Source organism: Amblyomma americanum, chromosome 3 (assembly GCF_052857255.1).
Source record: "Amblyomma americanum isolate KBUSLIRL-KWMA chromosome 3, ASM5285725v1, whole genome shotgun sequence".
Lineage (NCBI taxonomy): Eukaryota > Metazoa > Arthropoda > Arachnida > Ixodida > Ixodidae > Amblyomma > Amblyomma americanum.
This window is the reverse complement of record NC_135499.1, coordinates 65,456,300-65,476,890: the sequence shown is the minus strand read 5'-3', so window position 1 is coordinate 65,476,890 and position 20,591 is coordinate 65,456,300. Positions and strand designations below refer to the sequence as shown.

At 49.4% G+C, this 20,591-nt stretch overlaps 1 protein-coding gene across 1 annotated transcript in view; it reads left to right on the top strand.

Annotated features, from left to right (window-relative positions):
* Positions 1-573: 573 nt before the first annotated feature.
* LOC144124634 (growth hormone-regulated TBC protein 1-like) overlaps positions 574-20,591 on the top strand; it is a 57,666-nt gene continuing 37,648 nt past the window's right edge. Inside the window, exons 1-3 of the mRNA XM_077657435.1 lie at positions 574-757; positions 3,885-4,048; positions 11,756-11,802. Of these exons, the coding sequence (XP_077513561.1) occupies positions 675-757; positions 3,885-4,048; positions 11,756-11,802 (294 nt within the window). The 5' untranslated portion in view covers positions 574-674. The remainder of the gene's footprint in view (positions 758-3,884; positions 4,049-11,755; positions 11,803-20,591) is intronic.

Here is a 20,591-nt window from a genome sequence, read left to right as displayed (position 1 = left end):
AGCCTGACTATAGCGAACTAGAGCCTGACGAAAGCCGTTTTCGCGTTCTCATCATTTCTTTGTCGTCTGCTGCGCCCGCCCAGCGGCCCGCTTCATCAGAAATGCCTGCTGGGATCGCTTTCTAGCGCACTGCCGACTTTTTGGGTGCGCTTATTTTTTTGTTGTAGGTAATGAGAAACCACAGTTCATTATAATGGTTCACTAGTATGGTGTCGTACTAGCCACCGGTGCGCCGAATATTAGTCAATAGAAGGCGAAAGGGCGCACCAGAGTATAACCAAAACGCTTTGGCGCACACCGGTACACCAGTGCGCGTTATCGATGGCGCTTTCACAGGTCTCCGTCAACGTATGTCGCTGCGAAACTTTACATAGTTAGCCTGCATAGCAGGTGTGTAGTATGCGAAGAGGCTTTGCGTGAGGCTAACGCACTATCGGTGGTGAAGAACAAGGCGCACGAAAAATGCAAAGTCTAAGCTGCAAGTTAAGTGACACTGTCTCTGTCCCAGCAGGGCGCGCACATGCAGCGGCAATGGTGGCACACCAAAGCTGACCGGTGCAGCCCATAGAACACAAAAGAGCGACCAAAGGAACCCTGGTGCACTATGTCGCTGTCAACGTTCGTCGCTACGAAACGACGAAACTCTATACATTTCGTCTGCATGGCGGGTGTGCATGACGCTCTTTGCAAAGAAGCCCAAAGAAGCAGCGTTTGAGGCTGATGCACCATCGATGGCGGAGAACGAGCTGCGTGCCAGGTGACTACCCTTAGGAAACGCAGCCCTCGGAGGCTCGACGTCTCCTAACCGGTGCGGCCGGCGTTTCGGCCGAAGAGGCGTATACACACACATCCGCGCCGGAGTGCCGCCGCGGGTGTTCCGAATCGCGTCCCGCGGACCACTCGTGGCAGTCGGTCTTGCCCAGTGCTGGCGTACCGATAATGCAGGCGACGCTCGAATACTGCATGCTTGAGATCGCGCGAGGCCACGCTGAGGCGGCGTATCGCGCGCGCCGCGTTGCCTGTGGGGCGTCGAGCGGAGCCGATCGCACGCTGTCGATGGGTGCCCTAGTACGAGCAGAAAGGATTGCACGTCGTGCATTAAAGACGAACAGAAAAAATTGCCGATTGACGGCGACGCGACAGTGTGTCCTTTACTTTTTGAACGCAATCCCGATCGAAGGCAGTAATGCGTACCGGTGCGAGTGAGCTCTGTGTGTGGAAGCCAGCCAAATGGGACAACAGCTGACAAAGAGGCAGACTCGACACACAGCTCCTGTATACCTCTTTCTCTGCTCTTGCGTCCTTTGGCTGGCTTTTTCCGCCAAGGCAACGCGAAGCATATCGTTGCCCTCGACATACACGCGTTTTCCTATAAACAATCACGCAGAAATAGTAAGAAGGGGCGTGATGTGTTTTTTATGCGTGATCGCGCTTTCATCATTTAGAGAACGAGTTTTCGAGTCATGTAACCGCATCAAACGCAAAAACAAAAGTTGTAAGCATGTTTTGCATGTTTTTTCGTTAAACATGTCATGGTCATATGATGTCAGCAGCCAACTGTCGGGGTAGCGCACTGAGCTGATAGTGCACCCTCTGAAATACCAGAGCCCTTCAATACGCACTGAAGGACTCTGGGTATATTGCATCAACAATGGCTCTTGCCTTCCGTCACAGGATTAGCTGCGCAGCAGTTTACTTTGAGGCAGAATTCTCTTACAATGTCACAATGCAGCGACCGCTGCGCTGCACAAATTGTAGCCCATGCCTTTGAAAAGGTTTTAGTGTGTGTCAACGGGCCACAACTGCTGAGACAATTGGCTTATTAATCCAGAATGCGGCAGTGGGCATTGTCATCTTCCTTCGGATATATATTATTTAAAAGTTCATATACGAACCATTTGAAACCACATTGACCAGTGCAGTACAATTAACTCCTTGCTATGCACTGATACTAATATAGTACTGATACTGATAGGATACTGATAGGATACTGATAGTGATGCAAGTATATGGAGTCAGTGTTTGCTGCTATCTGCTATATGTCACAGTGCATACAGTGGTGATGCACTTGCTAAAAATATGCTGTTCACTTCGCAGCAAGTATGTGGTGTTAGGTGTGCCCTGTCACATTCATGCAGTTATCTTTTTTTCTTGTGGTCTAATAGTGGTGCTTATGACTTAATTGCTCATTACTTTGGCACACATTGCTTTCTAGTCATATTATTATAGGTCCCACTTCAAAACTGCATTTTGGTTAAAATTACTTTCTTCAATGACTCTTGAAAGGCTGATTCTCGCAAGACTGAAGGTTAGCTTGCCCGCAAATGGTGTTAACATGTGAGGATCATTTGAGTTGCACTGAAAAATACTGGCTGTATTAGCTTGTCATGTCATTGCCTTGCATTTTCTCAGAATAGGAAAGTTTTGTCTGCACTCGTTCTCTTTCTGTTTTTCTCAAGTGTGCTGTTTTAGTTGCATATACTTCTTGCCCATCTAACAGCACCAAGGATTTGACTTTTCAGAAGTTGTAGTGCTGCTACACTTTCATGTATTAAGAATAGGTTGTGAGTATTTTTATAAATCATTCCATTTATTTACTTTTCTTTCTTACAGCTAACGAAATGGTAAAGGAAACAGACCCATGTACTGTATGATGTCAGTGCACATCAAAGAACCCCAGGTGGCCGAAATTTCCGGAGCCCTTCACTAGGGCGTCTCTCATAGCCTTAGTCGCTTTGGGACGTTAAACCCCCATAAACCAAACTAAACTAAATCAAAGGAAACAAAGTGAAGATATAGTAGCTGCAGTGAGCCAGTAATCAGATGCCCTCTTAGGGGCGTAGTCAGTTGACCTGTGAATTTGGATGGCTTGTATCATGTAAAGTGAAGACTAGCTAGGCTGCGAGGGGGCATGACAAAGCTTTGATGTTAGTTTGTGCATGGTTCGCATAACTCAGATATCCCGCAAAGAGGCCCTTGCAATGAACTTTTGAGCCACCTTGCTCCAAAATGGCATTTTTTTGTGGGGGGGTCTTTATCTGTGCTGTCATGCTGGAGGCTACAGGGGTAGGCCCAGTGCCATGAATGCAACAATGCAGGTGTAGTACATGTAGTGCTTCCAATGTTGGGCCAGTCTTGTGTGTTGCCTCAGCACCTTTTTGAATGTTAAGTTTCAACTACGCACTTCAGGGAAGTCAGCCAGTGGGGGTATCATGCTTTCACTGCCAAGGCGGTTTATGAAGTCTTTCTGATGTCATGGATGGCATGGAGGGACTGCTGATTCAGTGGAAGGGGTTGGTTTTTACAGGAACACTGAGAATGAAACGATGTTGGTCTCTGTTGATAGGATTTTTTGCAGGCTTTTATAGGTTTATAGGTTATTTTTATACATTTGTTGGTTAGATAGGTTATCCCATTCTAAAACTGAAGAGGCTGCTTTCGCTAAAAACTACTGAAATTTTATAAGCTAGAAAAGATAAAAAATGTGAAATACAGGCATTGCCGCCACCAGCTGTTTCTAGCAAACTGCTGACGTCGAGACAGCATTTTTCGCATGGATCCCAAAGGCTAGGCGGCACTGCCATTCACTTCTGTGTATTGATCACAAAGTCTTTTCAGCCTCGACATCGCAAGCTTGAACTGAATGGTTGGAACAAATTATTCTATATATTGGTGCAATCATCGAACATCAGCATTTTGAGGAAGTGCTCAAGAATCAATTTTTACAGCGAACAAAAAATGGACACAGTTGTCCTGAATGTGCCTGTGTCGTTTCTTGTCACATGCGTGAAGTGCTTATCAGGAAACACACTTCCTTGAAAGCTGCCGTAAAGCTTGGCCCTTGGGGTTCAGCCCCTGTCTGAGTGCAGGTGTGCCTGTTGCAGGGTTGGTCCGTATGGCTTCGAGTGGCCCGAAGACTTTGACCACGAGGGTCACGAGGCCTTCTGGAGGGGCTACCGGACGGTGCTGGCCCGGCGCCTCCGCAAGTGGGAGCGCATGCTCTCGCACAATGCCCGGCCTCCTGTGCTACGGCCTGGCAGTGCAAAACGTGCGTTGCTCCACTTCTTTCTCTGCTCACCCTTACGTTTTATCTGTTAACAAGCTAGAGGCCCCAAAATATTTGCACTGTACTTTTTCAACGAAACATAAGACGCAAATAAACATGAGTCACCACGTGAAATTCGCATATGCTGGATAAATAATTTGAAATCAAATTTCTGCTCCTCTGCAGTTTCCGCTTCATCAGTTAAACAGTGGTTGTGATGTCACAAGCATGCCTCGGCACCATGAGAGGTGGCTCAGTCACACTCACGGTCACTTGCACTGATATCCACTCACTCACACTCACAACCACTTACAATCACACAGATGACCACTCGCACTCATGTTCACTCACACTCATAACCACTCACTCGCACTCACACTCATGGCCACTCGCACTCAAAACCGCTCACTCACACTCACGTCCGCTCACTCTCACGAGTCACAACCATTCAGTCACGCTCATGTCCACTCACTCACGTTCACTCTCTGTTTCCTTGTTTGCTGACAAAGGAAGGGATGAGAGATTTACTGCTGCAGCAGGCTGCGCTCATGGCTTCCCTTGCACAGCCTTAGATGCACCGAAGAGGTGGTGAGCCGTGCGGGGCTCTGTCAGACACTCTAGGCAATTTTCACAGTTTTGATGCTCTAAGGAAGTGGTAACTTATCACGCATCTTCCATGTCCCGAACGAATGTTACGCACGTGTGCTTCCGCGCTTGCTGCTGAAACGATGAGTGCCTGCTTAGCTTAAGCCAAGATGCTCAGACGCGTTTTTCGGCAGTTAATGTCTAAGCAATAGTAATAGTTTTGCTTGACAGTGGTCTTGGATGGTGTCTAAGTACCAATATTGGGTTTGCTTTGACAGTAATGTGTCCTTGAGTCTGCATGAACACATTGGAGGCAAGTGGTGACTATGGATACTTTTTGTGGCGTGGGAAATGGAGAGTATTTTGAAAAAGATCTTGTGAGGTCGTCACCAAAAGGGAAATGACTGGAATGGGCGCCAAGTACAGATTTGCCATGTGGAAAAAGGATCCAAAGGAGAGTGACCGTTACCAATCCTATTACCACTGCCTCCTAGGCTTACCTTGGGGCGTAGTTAAGAGCTAGACATGGCTGGCTTTGTCTAGCCAGAGCAGGTATGCGTGACCGGTGTGCGGACATGCCTGCCGTGCAGCATGTCTGCGCTGCATATAATCCCTGTCTGACGGAAGATTTTGAAACCACCACGGTGTTTTTGCCTGAGGCCTGTGCGTGGGGAGACCACATGCATATCTGAGTGGGAACAGGGATTATTGCAAATGGGTTGCAAGCCCCAAGGGTAGCGTTGGCCTGGCGGCCTGGGGCACAGCTGGAAACATCCGAAGGTCCTGGCAAAGTATGAGTCGACTGCCAACAGAATAACTTGTTTATTCTAGCATCGCAAAAGAGCAGCCGGTCAGGGCGACCACGTTACTCGACGGAAGAAATCGAAGTCTCTTCTTGGCGTCCGGGGCAGCTGCCTTTATACCCTCGGAGTCGAGGGCAAGAAGGAACGGCTTGGGATGAGGCGCACGAGACGGCGACGCACGGACATGTTGAAACGTGACGTGACGCGTCCGCCGGGCCGGCGCCGGTCAGACCTCCTCGCCTCCCAGTTGGGGAGCTCCTCTCCCCGGCTGCCGCGCTTTGACAAGCGTGGGCACCAACATGCACACGCACACACGAAGACACGTGGCATTGAAACCTGCCTGGACGCGCTTGGCGGGAGGCGTTGCGGCAGCGCTGAACGGGCCAAAATGACCGCCACTTTGAACGGAGCCCCGGCGTCCGTTGCATCCGCGCCGGCTATACCGCGCGTCATAGGCGAAACGTAACAGGATGCTTACACTGCACCTAATTATTGTCCCGTACTCCACCGCGTCATTGGTTGATGAAACGACGTTCGTTGAAGAATGCATGTGTAGCTAACTTTTGAGCCATTCTGCAGTGCATGCCCTTCTGAAATGGTAGGACGTTACTGGGAAAAAGCCTTGTGCAAAAGTTCTTAATTAAGAGGAAATCGTAGTATCCGGTTCAAAGGATTCCTCCTGCTGTCGAGATATCAGTGTGGGCAGATATCATGCTGTCCAGATGCCTTTCCTGCGCCATCAGAATCCTCTGCTTCGGTCCTTCGAAGACGCCGGCAATATGTCTCATGCTGCCTCGAGCACACTCGGCAGTGAATATTTTCTTCCTTCAGCTGTTAGCAACATTAAAGTAGCTAAGCAGATACCGTCGTCGCGAAACACACACGGCAAACTTCGCTGTCACGTCCACTCCCCTCTCATCCACTCGCCATTCACGTCCACCCACGTCTACTCATAACCACTTGTGGAGGTCGCCCACGGAGGCGACCACGGCCACATTTATTGAGGGCTGCCAAAGAGAAGACAGCAGCGGTGGCAGCGTCTGGCCCTGGCCAAGGTCACGAGCGTTCCCTCTAGCGCATGCTGGGAACACTTTGTCCTTTTCGGCATCACACGCACTGCCAGCCGCACGGCTCGCTACAGGGCTCCTCCCCCTAGACGATCAGTCGGTATGAGTCAAGAGTCGTGCAGGCCGGCCGCGGTCCGAAGGCGAGGCTCAGGCGGCCGACTCTGGCTGTGGCGTTGAGGCCGAGCTTTTGGAGGGCGTCGAGGGACGCGGAGGGGCAGGTGAAGAAGATGGGTCAGCCGGGTCAGCCTGCGAAGTGCACTCAGTGCCGGTGGTTCAGGTGCAGCAGCTGATGGCCGGTGCATGAGGGGTGGTGCAGCAGAGGGTGCTAGGTGTGTTGCGGGTCGAGAGAGTAGCGCAGCTGATGCCGGGCCGAGCTGCCCAGTACCCAGAGGGGCGGCTATGGCAGTTGCAGCGAGATTCCAGACAGGGGAGTGGCTGTGGTGGACGGGGCTGCTGGGACACGCTCACAGGTAGCCTTGGAGCGATTTTCTTGAACGTGACGGGCGGCTGCACGAGTGGCGCCCTTGCCACTGGCGCCGAGCTGTGCACGTAGGAGGACGCCAGCGTGGTAGCGGCAGTCGGAGGTGCCTGGAGTGGTGGAGCTGCCGGGAGGGCCATGGCCGCTGAGAGGGCAGTGGGCACCGAGAGAGCCGTGGCCGCCGGGAGGGCCGAGACCGCCAGGATGGCTAGGGGCGTTGGGTGTACCGAGGCTGCCGGGAGGGCCGGGGGCGCTGGGAGCGCCGAGCCCGCCGGGAGGGCTGGGGACATCAGGAAAGCCGGGGCCATTGGGATGCCAAGGGGCGGCGGGAGGACAGGCACAAGCACCGGTTCAGCGTCGTTGTTAGGCAAAATAAGACGGGTGACTATCATCATGCTTGGTGCAGCTGTCACCGGTTTGCCCTTCTCATCCTGCTTCATGGGATGTTTGGTGCGTTGGGGACCGTTAGAGGGGCTGTGGCTAGCAGGCTGGGGCTTGGCCGAGAGCTCGTGAGAATCAGCTGGCCCCGGCTGCGACAGCGCTGCAGAGACCTGTTGTGGCGAGCCAGACGGAGGTGCCGAAATACGCGACACGCAGACGGGCATAGAGTGGTCCTTGGCATCAGGAGGCTTTGATGTCAACGGCAGTGGTGGGTGAGGTGGTGGGAACTGGGCTGAATGAGTCTCTGGATGGGCACTGCTGCAATGGGGCGTGTCCAAAGAACCGGAGAAGGCAGGTGTGCGAGTAGGACTTGCGGAAACGCGGATGGTGAGCCTACCTCATAAGTCGTGACAATGGTGACAATGGTGCTGCGCCAGCTGTTGGCGGCGGCAACGGCGGGTCTGCAGCGTCGTAGAGTGGCAGCGGGCAGTAGGAGACGCCGAAGTCCGCCAGAATTACAGCGCGCAGCTCGTCGTACGGCCGGCCGCCCAAAGCAGGGCAGGTGAGTTGGCGCAGCAGGTCGGGCGGGAGGATATCGCAGAGGACGGCATGCTTGAACGGCTGGATGGTGATGCCGTTCAGGTACAGTGCCGCCTCGAATTGAGGGAACCACTCGCCAATGCCTTGAGGCCGGAACGCCGGAAGCGGCGGGTCGAAGGCTGGGTTCTGCCAGTAAGCCATCCGGGAACGCAGCTGAGGGAAAAGGTTTGGCTTGGCGGGTCACCAAATGTGGAGGTCGCCCAGGGAGGCTACCGCGGCCGCATTTATTGAGGGCTGCCAAAAAAGAGACAGCAGCGGAGCGGCGGCGGCAACGTCCGGCCCTGGCCAAGGTCACGATTGTTCCCTCTAGCGCTTGCTGGGAACACTTTGTCCTTTTCGGCATCACACACACTGCCAGCTGCGCAGGTCGCTACAGAACTACTCACATCCACTCACACCCACTGATCACTCATGTCCACTCAACACTCACATCCACTCACTCACACTCATGACCACTCACACTGACATCCACTCATTCGCACTCACACTCATGTCTACTCACACTTACAACCATGCACTCACAAATGTGAGTGTGAGTGAGGCGATATGAGTGCACTCATGAGTGAGTGTGCTGACCTATGGTCACAAGTAAGTGTGAGATCATGTGACAAGAACTGTAATATAATAGCTGTTATACTGTAAATTTTGTATGTCTCATGTGATGTCATACCTACTTGTGAGGTCGCAAGCACCGGTCGGCTACTGAAGCTAAAACTGAAACCGATAATTATGGACTTTTATGGCGCAAAGGCATCTGTGGCCAAAGAGCACCATGGCACAAGGCGTTTTCGGCTACTGAAGGTGGGGTCATTGGCCCATTTTTCAAGCATTTCACCCCAGATAAGCCGAGCACTAGGCCAGGCGAAAGCTTGTACCTATTGTTTCACTGGTGGGTAGCCGGCGACACTGGGGATCGAACCCTGCACCTCCCGCATGCCAGGTGGACGCACGCTCAATCATTTGGCCACCGCTGCGGTCCAAAAATTGAAAACATAGAGAAGAAATTAATTTATTATTTACTGAATGCAGGTGGATTCATCATGGGGATCCATGTTATGTTTTGCGCGTAATTTCAAAGTGAGATTCCACTACAAAAATTTTGATGTCTCTAATTGGCGAGTTGATGAGTGGAAGGAGGACAAGCAGTGCTGTCTGATTTACTGGCATAGAGAAGTGTGACAGATGGAAATGCATCACTTTCTGTGCATTTTTTGGAAAGCTAGTATAAGAATCATATCCAGTGACATGATACATTTTTCGAAGCTGTGCTGCTTTGCATCTGTTCACTTATTTATTTATTCATTCACAATACCTCGAAAGGCTCTCATGGTGTAGTGTACCTAACAGTGAGGGAGCAGAAGAAAAAATATATTGAAAACCATCAAAACATAGCAGCAATGCTGGCAGAGAAATGCATCAACTCATAAAGGAAAATAAACACTGTTAAGTTGCAGTTTGTGAGTGAAGAGCCGTCTGCACTGCACCTTTGTCTTCTGTTCTGCATTTGGCTCCTTGCAGCAACCACAACTGTTACGCCACATTGCTTTTAATCTCAAAACTGACTTGGTCTTAAAGGGGACTTAGGGTGCATGGATTCAAGGGTTAAAGCAGGTGTTATAAATGTTATTGGCCCATGAGCTGAAAAAAAAAAATGCCATTTGGTTGTCTTACATGGACCAAGCCACCACACACCAAAAAGCTTACAATGCTCTACCTGCAGCTAAGAGATATCTGCGCACTGAAGGAAGCCTCGGGGACCCTTGGCATTATGGAGCTGTTCTGAGTCCGACACTCGCAGTAACATGCACGAATTAAAGCATTTCAAGGAACTTCAAAAAATCGCCATTGTCACGCAATTTTCGTCTGAAAGGTCAACATTGCCCATTTATTCACGATATAGGTTTTCACTTTCACACGAACGGTTTTTAGCAGGTTTGGGGGGGGATGGTCATTCGATAAATAGATATTCGGATAGTTCACCATTTTTTCCACTCTCTTAAAGTCTAAGTTAATGAGGCTTTATCTATTAAAGGACCCAGCGTGATCCAGCTGCCTCTAGGTGCTCAGAACAACCTTCTACCCTCTTGCTCACTTTTGTTGAGTGCACCAGGGTCTAAGCAAAGAGGATGTGGCATTGTAATAAAATATATGCGTATAAAATTGCTTTACACCTTGGTCTGTTCTTATCAAGTGAGCCTACAGTCTGTACTAGCCAGGTTTTAAATAATTTTATCATAAACTGAATTTCAGGGAATATATACCCTACTGGCACTGTCTAGTGCCTTACTGGCCCTACTGGCTCTGGCACTGGCACTGTCTACGACCTCGGTCTGTCCCTCAGGCAGGAGGCCGCAACTGAGCTCTCGTCAGCAATTCCTGGGGCCTCACAGTTCAGTTCTCGCCAAGGCAGGGGCTGCTTACTTAGGTACCATAGCTCTCTAGTGTGTACTTTAACCTTATGGAATATCATTTTAATTGTTTTCTTTGCCATTCCTACAGTCAATAAATTATATATTACTCTCTGCCCTTTTGCCGTTTTAATTTCTGTGATTGTGCAGTTCTTATTATATTGCTGTGCCTTGTTGTGCTGCTAATAGCCACTGTAAGTTAGCTAATTTTTTCATCATGTGGGGATGTAAATTGCAACACGTTTACCCCCAGGGCCGGGCAGAAGTGCTAGTGGTAGGAAACGGCATGCTTAGAATGTCCGGCCTTTTAAAGGGTAACTTGTGCAGCCTGAAATATGCTGCTAGCCGTGTGGGTAAATTGTTTGATGGCTTCTTATGAGTGCCTCTGTTTTAACGCGAAAGCATTAAGGAGCTCCTGAAGCAGAAAAGCCGATGTGTCGGTGTAGGGAGGTGTTGGCCATGAGCGAAAAATGGAGCATCTTGGTGGACACCTGAATTGTGCCTTAAGAGAAGGGAAAATCTCTTCCCTTATGGTGGGTGCAGTGGGGTGCAGGGTGTCCAGGGAGAATTGTGAGACAGGCATCATTTCATTTCCTTAAAACCAATTTTTATTTCATTTTCCTTGCCTTAGGGGCGGGTGTCCACCAAGAGACAGGCCTCCTTCCCTTAAATTGTCCTTTCCTTAAATCGCTCTTTCAGCAGGCCTTGTGCCCAAAAGGTGATGGCGTTCCATGCACTCCTTTGCAAACGCTGCAACACACTGTAGCTGCAACACACTGTGAGGTCTCACTCTTAAAGAGGAACCTTAAGCGTCCTCTAAATTTTTTTTGCTTGTGTGCCCTGTGTAGAGATGGCATGCTTGTTATTTGCTTTAGGGTGTACTTTAGTTTGCAGTGCCTTTAGTCTAGCTACGACCAACAGCATATAGCTACCAACTGCCATGCAGTAGGCATCACCTGTTGGAGGGCTGGTCACTGCAGAGCAGCCTTTTGTGTATGATGTCTTGCCAGGGCATACCTGTGGGCAACTTTCCAGGGCATGGTGCATGGTATATATGTATACAACGGGCACTTTTTGACTTCATTTGTGGACAGAAAGGGGCGTCAGTAAGGTTCTTAGTAGAAAATTTCTTGCTCAGGGAGAGGCTATCGCCCCCCCCTCCCCCCTCCTCCCCCCTTTTGTTAAATCCACCCCTTGACTGAGCCTGGACAGTGCGCCCACGTTAGCGTGTTGACTGGGTTGTAGCATGTTGTTTTGAATGTGTGCTTGCTGTGGTGGTCTCTTATACAGCTGAATCCGTGCCACGGTTGGGCTTGAGTTTCCATCTGGCATCTGCACTTTCGGCATTGTCGAGAGTGGCTTGACAGTGGATATTTTTTGCATTGCAGTGAAACGGTATGTCAGGAAAGGCATTCCAAGGGAGCACAGGAAACAGGTGAGCCTCGGCATCACTCACCTATGAGACAAGTTTTGTGCAGTCGCTCTTCTTATCACCGTATTTTCTGCTCTTCAAAACCCATTTTCATACAAAGAAAGATGAAGTGTGAAACAATGCAGGCACACAAGAGAAGTAAGGTCACGGGCTGTGTGCCTCACGGTCCGCTCAGGGCTCATTTTTTTGTCTACTCCCCACAGAAAGAGCAGTGTATTCAGCAAGTGCCACTGCTCTCGTAGCCAAAGGCAACTATGCATACATTGCCACTGCTGGTGTAGCCAAGGAGTACGAGTCCCTTCAACATGAAAGGGAACAAAGTTAATTACTCGGATTAGTTAATTCAATTAATGATTCCTATTTCTTCAACTGTTGTTTCTCTTGGCTTATAATATCAAAACATCATTTTAAACTTCAGCAGAGAAATCACTGAAAAGTTTTTTTTTTTTTGTGCAGACTGGTTGTTTTTTTTTATATTGGCGGTACCTGTACTACCAAGAGACATGGGTGCTTTTTCTTTTATGTGATAACTTTGGGTTGTGCAACTAGTCTTGACAACCCCTTACCAGTGCTTCTCTGTTTGATGCATTTGTGCTGTGGTGCCTCATCATCATCATCATCATTTATTTTCCCTTAAGGACCCCTAGGTGGGGCATTACATAAGGGGGGAGCAAAAATACGAAATCACAAACAATAGGAACATTTGAAATATAACAGTGAAGAAGGCAAAACAATTGTTAAAGGAGCATTGAAAAATGAAAAAGGGAACAATCACAGGTACACTGTGGCCATCACGCTATATATACAGGAAGAAAACGGGAAAACTGATTAGCAGACAAGGGTTCAAAAATGTAACATGTGCAGAGGTGGTACTGAAAATTGTCGGGCATTACACTGTAAGTGCGCTAACGAAAAAGATGAGTTAAAAGCAGGGTTTTGAATTTATTTGCATCGCGCTCAGTTACAACGGCATCAGGCAGCTCATTCCACAGTTCAATGGCGGATGGCAGTAAGGATTTTTGGAAGGCATTGGTGGAACCATGTAAGCGCTGTAGGCTCAGGCTGTTAAAAAGACGACGAGATGTTCTATTGGGAGGGAGTAGAAATGTGCAGTGCAATTGAGGAAAACTGTAGTATAACTTGTGGAAAAGGCAGAGTTGGGAAATTTTACGGCGAAAAGACAGTGGCGGTATGTCAAGCGATGATTTTATGCCAGAAACACTGGTTCTGCGATCGTAACATGAAGTAATAAATCGGGCTGAACGACTTTGTACTGATTCTAATGCTTCAATTAGGTATGACTGGTGCGGGTTCCAAATGGGTGAGGCATATTCTAGTTTAGTACGAATGAATGTTTCATAAGCGAGTTTGCGGATGAATGGAGGGGACACGGCTAGGTACCTTCTCAAGTCTGTTGAGCGATTTTGAACTTTCAGCTACTATGTTTAAAATATGCTCGGACCATGAAAGTTTGCTAGTGATTGTTATTTCTAGATACCGGTAGGACTCGACTTGTGTTAGGGGGATTGACCTTAAAGAATACTGGTAATTTAAGCTATTGCGTTTACGTGATACTGTCATGTACTTGCATTTTGAAACGTTTAACGTCATCAGCCACCGGGTGCACCAGTTGGTTATTTCGTTGAGGTCATTTTGGAGGAGGACTTGATCGTTGTTAGATGATATGCGTCGATACAGAATGCAGTCGTCTGCGAATAGGCGAATTGACGATGATATGTTGCAAGGAAGGTCGTTAATAAATACCAAAAAAAGAAGAGGGCCGAGCACAGAGCCCTGAGGAACACCCGAAATGACGTTTGTAGCTGAAGAATGGTGGTTGTCTATTACAGTGCGTTGCGAACGGTTAGAGAGGAAACAGTGGATCCACGATAAAACCAGCGGGTCAAGATGAAGGCTCGAAAGTTTGGCCATGAGGCGACGATGGGGTACGCAGTCAAATGCTTTAGAAAAGTCCAGATAAATTACGTCAGTTTGAAAGCCGGAGTCGAGATTAAGGTGAAGGTCTGTTGTGAATTCGAATAGCTGTGTTTCGCATGAAAGGCCTCGACGGAAACCGTGCTGATTCGGAAAGAAAAAAGAATTGGCGTCAAGGTGTGATGCAATGGCTGAATACAGTACATGTTCTAGCAGTTTGCAAGAGATGCACGTCAAAGAAATGGGGCGGTAATTCGAAGTGTCAGAACGGCTGCCAGATTTGTGTACAGGGGTTACGGTGCTATTTTTCCAGTCACTTGGAATTGATGTTGTGGCGATAGACTGATTGAAAATTATCTGTAAAATCAAACTGGAAACCAGTTTGGTACCTTTTAGAATTTTAGGCGATATGTTGTCAGGGCCTGGACTGCTACAGATCTTAAGGTTATCTATTAGTTTCGCTATGCCTTCAGATGTGATTGTGACCGGCTGCATTTCGGAGTAGTTAAAACACGGTTGGAAGGGAACGTAGGAAGTGGGTTCATGAGTGAACACAGAAGCGAAATACGAATTCATGACTTCAGCGCACTGGTCAACTGGTACATGCGAGCCATCAGAATGGGTCAATGACATGTGTGGCGGGCAGCGTTTCGGGGTTAATATGCTCCAAAATTTTTGCGGTTTGTCGCGTAGAATAGTTAGAAGGTCTTGGTGGAAGAACTTTCGTTTGGAGCGCTTCAATTGGCCCGTGTATTCACGTAGCGCTTTAAAGTAGGAAGACCACTTCTGGGGAGAATTTGCTTGCTTAGCTTCCCGAAAAGTACGCTTTTTTCTTCTGGCTAGTTTTCGCAATGAATTAGAAAACCAAGGCTTGCTGGCATCCCCTCGAATGCGCACCAGGGGAACGAACCTGTCGATGAGAGACAGTATTTTGTGTTTGAATAAGGACCAATTTTGTTCAACTGTTCTATAATTAGCGAGGGGACTAAAATGTTGAAGAAAGACATCTAGTTCTGTATTTATCTTGTTAAAATTGGCTTTGTTGTAGTCCCTGATGTACTTGGTTTCAGGTTGGCGATGTTGTAACGTAATGGAGATGTCGAATAAGAGAATGTTGTGATCGCTTACGCCCTTTATGCTTTGAACAGACTTAATTAATTCGGGATTAGAGACGAGAATCAAATCCAAAATGTTAGAACCACGAGTTGGCACAGTGACCATCTGAGTGAAGTTGAACGTGAGAGCAAGGTCGACAAAGTTTTTTGATAGGGTGGATTTAGCAATGAAATTATTCCAGTCTATATCAGGGAAATTGAAGTCGCCGGACAATAAGTAGGTCGCACGTGGAAAGCGGGAATGCAAGTTTAAAATGACTGAGTGAAGTTCATCAACGAAAGAATTATCGCAGTCGGGTGCGCGGTAGCAAGAAATAAGTATTAGCGCGTTAGCCGGGAGTGAAACATGAAGGCAAATGATTTCGTGATGACAGTTAGTTGCTATGCGCTGACAGACAAGTCTGGGATTCATAAATACCAAAACGCCTCCTCCTCGACGCCCTACACGGTCAAGCCTATGGATGGTGTAAGTGACGACATTACTGAGAAGTTCGTGGTCCTGAATATCTGGGCTAAGCCATGATTCAGTCATTATTGCGATGTCAGTATCGTTATCTTCAAGAAAGGTTTCCAGTGCTTCCTTTTTGCATATGTAACTGCGAACGTTTGAGAGCATGATAGATACTGTGTTAACAGTTGGCGCTTTTTGAGGGTTATGGCTGTGATGAGGTGCGTGTGAAACAGTTGAAACACGTGCGCATTTGGATGGCTATGACAGTTCGACGACTGACTCGGACTCAGCTTTGTAGATGAACTGTTTGTTATTCATGACCAGTTTATCATAACGGATCTTAAACTTGGATTCATACTGGGATGCGTATAAGTAAAGTTTTTTCCTAGCTAGACGCACTCGCGCTGATAAGTCTTCTCTAATGGAAAAAGACGTGTCCTTCAATTCTGATGATGCGGCAAGGATTTTGGATTTATCTTTGAAGCGCAGAAATTTTACGATAATGGGACGATTCTTGGATGCCTGAAAACGGCCCAACCTGTGTGCTCTTTCGATGTCGTCAGCTGTGATGGCGATGTTTAGTTTCTCCGATAAAAAAGTAACAATGTGTGTTTCAGACTGAGCCCATGTTTCATTGTTGGAATCTTGAATTCCAAAGAATAGCAAATTTGATCGCCGCAGACGACTTTCCGCATCTTCGCACTTTTCCGTAAGTGTTCCGATTTCAGATGTCAGCTTGGCAACGTCGCCATGTGAGCTAAGGGATGTATTCGGCTCTGCGGCCTGAATCTTTTCTACTGTTTTTTCGAGGGTGTCAACGCGGGAGGAAAGGCCATTGACGAGACTTTCTATGTTATTCTGTGCAGCACGAATTAATGCTATTTCACTGAGTATTGTGCACTGGGTTGACTCAAGGCGCGACAGAGTTTGCGATATTTGTTCAAGAGAAGTAGATGTATCGCTGTTTGCAGGTCCGGGGTTTAGTTCCACGTCACCCGACATGATGAGTAGGAACGAAAGGTCAAAGTATGATTGGCAGAGGGAACAAAGTAGGTGGTACATATGTTTACGTACACAGTTGCGCAGCTCAATGGGGCACGACACCGCGAGCAAAAAAGGATCGTTTGTGCGTACACAAGCGGCGTTTGCCATGTAACTAACCTGGAAAAACAATGACGAGTGTTTGACCATGTTCGTCGCGGTGCCGTGCCCCAACTGGCCGTAGAACGGTGGCGCCTGAAGTAGTCGCGGCGGGTTGGCCGCACAGGAGGTAGCACCAGGTTGCCAGACGAAGGAGTTTGTTCCGGCTAGGGATGGCGGAAGATTGCCGTCTGTGGACCTGTTTTTGCTGGCTGAAGGCGGCGTTTGTACCGGCTCGTGAGGCTGAAGCAGCAGTGGCTCTTTTGGATGGGCGTCGCGCGAGGGTGCGGCTATGGTCCACAGCAGGGCTACCTGGAAAAACAATGACGAGTGTTTGACCATGTTCGTCGCGGTGCCGTGCCCCCTATGGTGCCGTGTCACCTATGGTGTCATGAGACACCATAGGTGACAGGCCTTGGGTGACAGGCCGTAGCCAACCAGTGAAAAGTGACAGGGTTGTGCTTCCGTATTGTCTGCTGTATGATTAGCAACTTTGGTGTTAAAGGCAATAAGTGCTGTTAGCTGATAGCAGTGCACATGATGACCGGGTTAGAAAAAGATCTCATTGACCAGCTTGATTATTGAGCCGGAAATCTTGCTCTTCCAACTGGAAACCCTGCAGTCCCAGCTGGAATGACATCTGCTTCCAGCTGGAAATGACATTTCCAGCTGGATTACTGAACTGGAAATCTTATCCAACAGGAATAATTTTTGCTTTCAGCTGAAAAATTTACACTTTCAGTTAGCCCCAGCTGGAGGGTAGCTCTTGATGGAATCTCTTCCACCTCCAGCTGGAACACAAATGGGTACCCCTGATAAAAGTCAGCCGTGGCTCCATTATGTTCTGGGTAGTGACTGCTAATCTCATGTTGTTTATCTTAAAGAAGGCAAAAAAAAACCTTTGATGACTGTTTAAGGTCATATGCATCAGTGTAGGCTTTGCTGTCTTAAACAGTTTGCATGACTTAATTATTTAGTCATACTGCGGTGTTGCGAGGACATGCAGGTAGGCAAAAATACATACCTAGAACAAGAAGTAACGTGTATGCATTACAATGCAACTAATGTGAATTGACATGTTATACATGAAGTGATATTTTATAAACAGCAAGGAACCAAGCCAAGTAAAAACATAAGCAAAAAAAGACGCACACATCTTAAACTCTTACAAGAGAAACACAAGGGCAGTACAGTCTTGCTTCATACTATGACACACTAGGACTATGGCACATGGTCAATAAAGTGCTCGTAGTGATTTTTCAAAATCACTTTTAGAATTGCTGAAAAAGTGGGAAATACGAATTTTTGAAAAAGTTTATGTGTGATTGATATGGGACTAAGTTGTGAGTATGATCGATGGTTTTGTGGGATGCCATTCTGTCGAAGGACGAATCCCAACATAAAACATAACTGTTTATTAGCGACAGCAGCGGACGAGCATACCGGCGCTACGCTCGTCTCGGTAGCGGAAAGAAAACAGCTGCTCTTCCCAGCTGGGTAGCCTGCTTTTGTAGCCGCCGTTGGTGACGCGTGCCTCGGATGACACACCGGTGGCGCTGTGCTTTATCGGTAACACAGTCCAGCGCGTGGCTGTGTTACGCTGGCCTGGATGATAACAAGGTGGATAACAAGGATAACAAGGATAACAAGGTGTGCGTTGCCACATCACCCCCCCCGCGGAGTGGAGAGCCCTCAGGGCTTGTAAAAGTCGGATGTGTCGAGAGTCGTGCAGGCCGCGGCGCGTCCGGGATCTGAGGACGAGGCTCAGGCGGCGACTCTGGCTATGGCGCTGCGGCCGAGGTTTCGGGGTGCAGCGGGAGACGTGGAGTGGCAGAGCTGCCGGGAGGGTCTGGGCCGCTGGGAGGGCCGGGGGCGCCGGGAGGGACGAGAGCGCCGGAGCTGTCGAGAGGGCCGAGGGCGCTGGGAGGGCCGGGGTTGTCGAGAGGGCCGGGGGCGTCGAAAGGGCCGAGGGTGTCGAGAGGGCCGAGGGTGTCGAGAAGGCCGGGGGAGCCGGGAGGGCCGGGGTTGTCGAGAGGGCCGAGGGCGTCGAGAGGTCCGAGGGCGTCGAAAGGGCCGAGGGCGGCGAGAGGGCCGGGGTTAACGTGAGGGCCGAGGGCTCTGGGAGGTCCGGGGTTGTCGAGAGGGCCGAGGGCGTTGAGAGGGCTGAGGGTGTCGGGAGGGCCGGGGCTGTCGAGAGGGCCGAGTGCGCCGGGAGGGCCGGGGTTGTCGAGAGGGCCGAGGGCGTCGGGAGGGCCGTGGGCACCGGGAGAGCTGAGGGGACCGGGGGAGAGCCGAGGCCGCCGGGAGGGCTGAGACTGCCGAGAGGGCCGAGGCTGCCGAGAGGGCCGAGGCTACCTGTAGGGCAGGGGAACGCCGGCAGGGCTGGTGGTGCCGGGAGAGCCGGGGCCGTCGAGATGCCAAAGGGTGGCGGGAGTACAGGTGCAGGCACCGGTTCAGCATCGTTGTTAGGCAGGAGTGGCGGGGAGGTGGCCAGGGGTTGCCGAGGTGGGCGAGAGCGCAGCTGGGCCAGCTGCTGGAGGCGGCGACAGCGGGTCTGCAGCGTCGTAGAGCGGCAGCAGGAAGTAGGAGACGCCGAAGTCTACCAGAACAGGAGCGCTCAGCTCGTCGTACGGCCGGTTGCCCAAGGCAGGGCAGGCGATTCGGCGCAGCAGGTCGGGCAGGATGATATCGCAGAGGACTGCATGTTTGAACGGCTGGATAGTGATGCCGTTCAGGTACATCGCAGCCTTGAACTGAGTGAACCACCCGCCAATGCCTTGAGGCCGGAACGGCGGAAGCAGCGGGTCGTGGCCTGGGTCCTGCCAGTAAGCCATCCAGGAACGCAGGTGCGGGAGATGGTGCGGCTCGACGGGTCACCAGATGTGGGAGGATGCCGGCGTCTGGGTCACCAGATGTGGGTAGTCATTGGACACTGAAGGACGGCGGTGCATTATTGTTCGTTGTCCGGGTCACCAGATGTGGGGTGCGTTATTGTCCATAACGTCCGGGTCATCAGATGTGGGATGCCATTCTGTCGAAGGACGAATCCCAACATAAAACATAACAACTGTTTATTAGCGACAGCAGCGGACGAGCATATCGACGCTACGCTCGTCTCGGTAGTGGAAGGAAAACAGCCGTTCTTCCCAGTCGGGCAGCCTGCTTTTGTAGCCACTGTTGGTGACGCGCGCCTCGGGTGACGCTGTGCTTTATCGGTAACGCAGTCCAGCACGTGGCCGTGTTACGCTGGGCCAGATGATAACAAGGTGGAGGCTGCGCGGAAATGTGCGCAGAGTGCATCGCCACAGTTTCTTGTAACGCGAGACAGAAACGGTTCAGTGTATGATTGTGCATGTAGCCTAAATGAGTTAGTGTAAGGTGATAACAAATATTTTAACCTTGCTATGTTTCTTCAGACCTCTGGTGTGGGATTTTTGTGCTGAAGCATTAGTGCTGACGGGGAAGGAGCAGTTCTATATTTGTTAAAAATAACTGGGCTATGCGTCTCTGATTTCATTTCCAGAAGCTCTTTTTCTCTCTCAGAAAGTAGGGGCCCCAAATGACAAAAGCATACTCAAGCTTTGGCAATACCAGTGCTTTGTGTGCCAAGCAGTTTCATGTTAAAGGTACCGCTTTTAATTTGTGCTGTAAGAATGCCAATTTCCATATGGCCGATGCACAAGTTTCTCTGATGTGGTTAGACCACGAACGTATACTGGAAATCGTAACCCCTAAGTGTTTGTACTCGGAAATTTCTTTTATGGTTACACCGTTTATGGAATACGAAAATAAATGGGGACTTTTTCTTTGTTCACAAATTTTCGTCAGACTGGTGTTTAAGATAACTTGATTATTGGGTCTTGTTAAATAATGTTTTCGAAAAATTGTGATTGTCACTGCAGACAGTCCATTGTCAAGCGTCAATCTCCGTTTCTAAAGAATCTTGCATGACAGCAGTGATGGGATTTCTTTCTTTTGGATGCTTTCCTGGCTGGGGCTTCGTGTCTGTTCTGGCGTGAGGGTTTCTGTAATCTGCATCGTAGTGCTTCGTACTTAGCTGTCTGTTTAGGAACCAGTTGAAATGCATTGGGATGGGGAGTGCCACTGGTTGTCATAGAGAAGCAACCTTAGCTCTCGAGCTAGCACTCGCA